The 6797-nt window shown below is 42.2% G+C and overlaps 1 protein-coding gene across 1 annotated transcript; it reads right to left on the bottom strand.

Moving 5' to 3' along the window:
- On the bottom strand, window positions 1-6159 carry LOC139813144 (uncharacterized). Its single transcript, XM_071778492.1, has 3 exons — window positions 5839-6159; window positions 3766-4563; window positions 1-2955 (listed from the first exon to the last, which is right to left on the bottom strand). The coding sequence occupies exons 1-3, from the start codon at window positions 5909-5911 to the stop codon at window positions 2288-2290; spliced, it is 1539 nt and encodes a 512-aa protein (XP_071634593.1). The 5' UTR covers window positions 5912-6159; the 3' UTR covers window positions 1-2287.
- Between the last annotated feature and the right edge of the window lie 638 nt (window positions 6160-6797).

Raw genomic sequence — 6797 nt, 5'->3', positions numbered from 1 at the left:
TACATGTATCACTTCGTGTATTATTCTTTCGATAGACAAAACTTTTACAATTCGTAAAAAAAGATGTGGATAAATGTTTCGCATAGGCACTCCGGTGTACAAATAGCACGTATAATACAACGGTTGTAATAAATCGTTATCTAAAAAAACGACTACGTCCAACGTCTCTCCTTCACGCGCGCAACTAAAATCTAATACGTAAAAGTGGGAATGCTATTTACAACATGTGGTCAACGCGACTACGTGCTTAATCGCTAGATCGGGATCCCTATTCTCGTCCATGGGCGATCTATCGAATGACTAGGACGCACGTGTGTCCGAATCGCTCGTCAATTAATTACAATTATTACGACTCGAGCGGATTCCTCGGCGAATCGCGGCGGTCAATCTTGTAATGCGCTAAAACATTGTTACACCTACACGAAATCTTTATTATAACCGTCGCCACTCGCATAATCCGCGTGATCTTGCCGTCCGTTCAATCCTTGAAAAAGGGGACATTTAATATCGTCAATCGAAGATAACGTTCGTCGCGACGATGAATTAAAAGCAAGTTTTTCCATGACGGCAGATTGCGTTCACGATGGCGAAACGGATTCGACTAGTTCGACACTCTGACCGGACACCAATCTCTGGCACCGCAAACAAACGTAAGAAGAAGGCTTATTTATCGCCGCGCTATGATTAAATTCGCTGCTGGAGAACGCTGCTGGCAACCTACAGTACGGCTCTGAACGATGCGCTCGGCTGGATAACGTTCGTTGGACGTTACACACACGATATTCTAATTGTATAGAATTAATACAGCAAAATTCATCACATAACAGGTGGGTACACTAGTAAACGACCACTGGGTCTAAACTTATCTCTATGATATGAAATATATAATATTGTATGTATATATATTTTTTTTTATTTCTATATATTTTTGGCAGGTGATCGCATTGCCTGTAGCCGACTTTTTGCGGCAATTCCGGTTGCGCAATCCCGAATCACAGATACACGCCTTCGCTTTTGAGAACGTCCAACTTGCATCCCGACGTGCGGTTGCGTTTTTGAAAATTCTTTCTCGAAAGCAACAACGAACCACGGCGAATGCTGCATCGCTCTCTTCGTCGACTTACGATCGTGTATTATATATACGATAAAACGTAAAAACTTTCCGCTCGGTCATGTAGGACAAAGATATCTTCACATCCTCGAACTCTGGGGTTCGCTACATTTCGCGCACCTGTCATTCGTACGTATTTACATCTTACATAGCTTGGTAGCTGCCTCGAAGAGCCTCAGAGAATCTCATTTAATCCTAAAATAATAAACACGATGGCACTGCAAGTTCAGTCCGTGTCGATGATCAATCTCAATCGCTTAACGCCGCGCGATAGCGACGCTACGTCTTTAAATAGATAAGGTCACGAGTTTGGCGTTTAATAGACGCTCTCGAAAATTTCTTTCCACGCGTTCATCCGTGCACGCCAATTCCGTCGGGACTATATCATAGTATCGAGTCGCGTGCATGCTAAAACGCAGCCCGATACTTATGTAAGGCACGACTTTACATAAATGTGATTCGCGCTAAATTAAACACGCTTACAAATTTAACATTATTATGACTAATTGCTAGATGGTCCCTAATTCGGAAGATGCTTGGAATAATATCATACACAATACTCTATCGATTCTTTCTAATTCGCAATGTTATCCAGCATTATCAGACGTAATCTTTGTTTAATTGTATAGAATTAAGACGAATTAATGCAATAAAGGAAAATTGACCGTCATACAGTCACACAATCCTTGATAATGTGAAAACAAATCGAAATTGTTCATCAATCAGTAATCGCATATAAGATTAATCTTTTAATTTGATTAAATTGTCAATGAGAAAAGATCCACGTTTTAAAGTTAAAAAAGCTTATGATTAAAAAGAACGTCATCAATTTTGCGACATTCTGTACAGTCGCTGTAACGATCCAAATTTTCTTCAATTTCTCAGTTAAAATCTCTTACAATTAGTAGTATAATCTCGTAAAGAACGAAATCTAATTGTTTTGATTGATGATTTTTTAATGAATAATTGAAGAAATTTCTAAACTTGCTTTAATATCCTACAAAAAAAAAACGAGTTGTTTTAAGTTCTAGAATACCCTGAAATCTCCATCTAATTGAAATTTCCAATCGAGTTTTGTGAATCTCGTAAAAATTCGTGCTAAAATAAGTACGAAGTTAAATGAATTCTCTTTATCGATTGACCAACTTGATTTGATCGCTAGGTATCGACCGATTTTCAAGCGATGGCCAGGTTCAAAGTCATCGTGGCGGGTCTCGAAAAGGACGAGGATCTCGTCGGATCGGGATAATCGAACGTAGTCGAGGAACTCTTAACGTCATTTTCGAAACGGAGATGCAGATGCTCCGGATTGGGTGATATCACCGATGTTCTGATGACCATTCTGGACACGTATTCCGGATCCTTAGTCACCAAATCGGGGCTCTCTGGATCGTCCGAAGGTGTCTTCTCTCTGCAGGGTCGTTTCGACGGTGCCGCCGCGTCTGACGTCCTGGTGTGCCTGATGATCGCGGAGAACGCCGACGACGAGTCTTTCTGGTCACGCTCGTGCCCCAATCGAGGAACTATGACGCTGGTGGGCGACGCCGTGACGCACGACGTCGTTTGCGATCTATTCAAGGACGACGATAATGGAGCACTCGGTTTCACCGTTGACGATGTTCTTTGCTGCTCGATCTGATCGGGCTTGTCCGTGGACGGTCGGTGATGGGCACGCATGCAGGACGATTCCTCGTGCTTGTAGAGGTACGATTTCAGGGCGAAAGCCTTGCCACAACGACCACACACATGAGGTTTGGTGTTCGAGTGCGTTTGTATGTGAGCTCGTAAGTTTGACTTGTCAGCAAAGGCTTTGTTGCAAATGGTGCACTTGAAAGGTTTCTCACCTGAAAAAACGGAAGTAATTATTAAAAATATCTCTGTATATATGACTTAATCTCGCCAAAACTACGCTTTCTTTCAAGTGATGAATATTGAAAGTAATCACTTAAAAGAATGTCGTGCATTGAGAAATCTTGAATAACTGACGAGTTTATTTTAAAAAGAGAATACTAGTAAACAAATTTAAATGCTCTTTTAACAACGGAAATATAAAATATATAAAAATGAATGTAATAAAAAACAATTGTATATATACATATGTATATATATAATTGAAGACAGAAAGTGAAATATAAAATAATATATTTCACATTTTATTTGCGCTTTCTCGATTGAACATCTCAATTAATCACTCTTAATGTACTTCTTAGCACACTGAAGGATGTGAATATGTTGTTACGTGTCAACCGATTTTACAGTTGCACATCTGTAATTTGTAGTCGAAAATAGTGCCGCATCTTCAAGCGTGCCAAAATCACATCGTGAATGATTAATTTGCATTCATCTTCATTGAAAGCTCGTTAAACCGTACTCATCGTACTCACCAAAATAGTTTTCCTTAGTTTATTTACGTAATATCTATTATTGTAAGAGAAGGCAATCGGTCATGGACAAAAAACAACTCTGAGAGTCGAACGATTTTATCAAATTAAACTTATAGCGAGAGTTATTAATTTTTTTTTCCAGATACCTGATATACAGTTGCAGTAAATTATATAATTGTTTATGGTCAACGTTATGAAGAAAGGCGGTAAATAAATTATGAGGAAAACCGATTTTGGACATCGAGCACAGCGATATCAAGAGCAGTATACCTGTATGCGTGCGTATGTGTCCCTGCAGCAGCCACGGCCTGGAGAAACACTTGCCGCAATAGTGGCACTTGCATCCCTGATTGTGGGTCCTCACGTGCATGCTGAACGCCGGCATGCTGACGTAGACCTTGTCGCAGTGCGGGCACCTCCTGGCCTTTTTATCGCCCAGCGATCTGTGCGTCTGACGATGTCTGGCCAGATTCGAGGAGGTCGAGTATTTCTTGCCGCAGTCGGGACACTCGTGATCCTCGTTGTCCTCCGGCTTGGGATCCACGGCGGCCGTTCTGCGACCTTGGATCGACGCGGTCGAAGGTACGGACGCCGGATCAACGCCGATATCGGGAACGACCGATACTTTCGAGTGACACGATTCCTCCTGCGAGGAGCAAGGAGAATGCCGCGGCGAGAGGCGAATCTCCAAGGCGGCGTTCTCCCCGGACCGAGTCTCCAGAATCTCCCTCTCGCTCTCAATCCGCTCGAAGAAGAGTCTCGTCCGTTCGCCCAGGACTTGGTCCTGGTTTCCCATCACTTGGACAGTAGGCCGAGACCCAAGAGTTCTACTCGCCTCCGCGGGATACTGCGCGATCCTGGGCGACGCCGGTCGCTGATAGATGACATTGCTGTGATGAATTAAGGTGCCCGCCGCCGCTGCCAGGCTCACCTCCGCCAGTTTCGTCAGGTTGTACAGCTCCTCGGGACACTCGGACGACGTCTCGCTACCGCACTCGCTGGCGCCATCGGAAGTTGGTTGACCGCCGCTGTAATCGGCCAGTCTCACGCTTCTCTCGGGACTGAAATCTGTATGAAAATGAAAAAAAGGGTTGGTATTCAAATTAAGAATATTATAGCAAAATCTATTTCGATTGACAATTCATTCGGCAATTGTTTGACAATTATATCCTGATGTTATATATTATGTTATCTATTTCCGCGAAAGTAAGTGTATTATTTTGATTACGTCTTTCAGCGGATATCGCACGGAACGTGATTTCAAATGCAACACCCCCAATAAATCTCAACGGAAACCAGGGAAATCCGGCGACTCGTAAAACACCTTCGGGAGCAGGGCTTCGTAGGCTGCTCCATTTTCGGGGAGAACGGAAATAGAGTAGCTACGCCACCAACCCCCGCACGCCCGTCGTTCCCTAGCGCGCGCAACGCGTTTGTTCTATGTATTTCGTAGTACCACGTACGTGTACGCACACGCGTTGCGTCGCGTAAGGAAGCTCGCCTGCCTGCGGTGGGGTTGACGGCATCGCGACGGTATGCGTCTCGGTGGGCCCTGGCGTGTGTGACGCATCTAGCGTCTCCTATTCTTAAATCCGCGCGACACACCACCTTGATCGCGAAGCAACGACCAGTAGATTTCTCCGGTTTTTAAATTTAATCGAGGAAGAGGCGACTTTGATTGTCGCGTGTAAAAAATCGAGATTTCGGCGTCGCGATTTTTATTCTTCTGTGAAAATCATCGAATTAAATTTCGTGATTTTAATAGATGGCTTAGACATTACTTTACTGACGCAGAAAAATTATCCGCGACATTATCATTATCATTAATATGCTAAAAGAATTTTTAAGCTAAACTTGCCATTTATAATATATTGATATTTTATTGTTTTTATATTAAATTATCATATTAGAATTACATAATAAATATAACAATTTTTTTCAAAAAAGTTAGAATGTTTTTTATTCTATGTAAAAATGATTCAAAAATGTGAAAGATTAATGCCAGTATAAATAATGCACGAGAACATTATATATCAACTAAAATTTATAAACAATTAAATTCAATCGTAATTTTTTTGCCAAAATTAATTTCAAATTATCAACGTTTCGATATTCTCAAATACGCTAAACTTAATTACCCAATAGCTTTAGCAAATTATGGTAAATTAAATTAGTTTATTAATTGATAGGTGAAATATAAATCACGATATTCAACTATAATAAAATGAGAATTTGATTACCAAGTTAAAAGTACTCTTCCTTACAAATTTTTAATTTTTAGATTCTGGTCTGATTAGTCATAATTAATTAAATTAACGTTTTGCAAATTTTTTATCAACATACCTCTTTCAGATCCTGCGATCTCTTCTTCCACACCGTTGTATCTGCGATGCGTGATCAGGAACGCACGCGGCATCTTCCTCGTCTCCTCGAGTTTTCTCCTCAGAGCACACAAGTCATGCTTATCAACTCAAGATTCACAAACTAACACACTAACAATCGCACCGACTACTACTTAAAGGGGTGACAACGCGAAGACGAGGTAGAACCGATGGACACGGTATCAAGAGGAAGGATTACGATCCGTTTTGGAAGCGTGTACGTCGAGTGACGCACGGGGGTTGCGTTCGCTTCGGCAATTTCGGGCGCAATAGTTGCCCCGGCTAAGATTCGGGGCTACATATAGCAACGCAACCTCCCTCGCTCTCCACCTCCAACGCTGCCGCCGTCGCCGCCGCCGCGGCGCTTTTCGTCGTCGTCGTCGTCTTCTTGTTCTTCTTCTTCTTCTTCTTCTTCAGCTGCACGCGCCTCAGAAGCGTGCCCGCCCGGTTCCCTCCTGCGCATGTGGTGGTCCCGTTGGTGTGTCGGCAATGTGCGACACGCGTGGCGAGTGCGTACGACCCGCGGAGGAGGGGGCGGATGAAAGACCGCGCGGGAGGAACACAGCCGGCCCCACACGGCTCACGCAGGGTGGTTGCTAACTACCCTTATCTTCTCTCGACAAGTTGTCCCGTCTCATTATCGCCCATTATTAGATTCTACCAATTGGAGCAATCATTGATTCAAATGCAAATTGACGAAATTAATTGTGCGGTACACTACGATATTATAATTGCATGGTGATTCTTTATATAAATTTATCGATAAAAGAAATAAGTAAAAAAGATAATACGAGAAATAGGTAATTGTAGCATATTTTAGTATAGCACATGGATTTGTTTTATTTATGTGTCTAAAAGATCTTTAAATTAAAGTACAATGATTTGTACGCATTAAATGTTAAAATTAGGATTATACGCATT

This window comes from Temnothorax longispinosus, chromosome 5 (genome assembly GCF_030848805.1).
Source record: "Temnothorax longispinosus isolate EJ_2023e chromosome 5, Tlon_JGU_v1, whole genome shotgun sequence".
Classification (NCBI taxonomy): Eukaryota; Metazoa; Arthropoda; class Insecta; order Hymenoptera; family Formicidae; genus Temnothorax; species Temnothorax longispinosus.
Note: the sequence above shows the minus strand (reverse complement) of the source record. Positions and strands in the feature narration are given on the sequence as shown.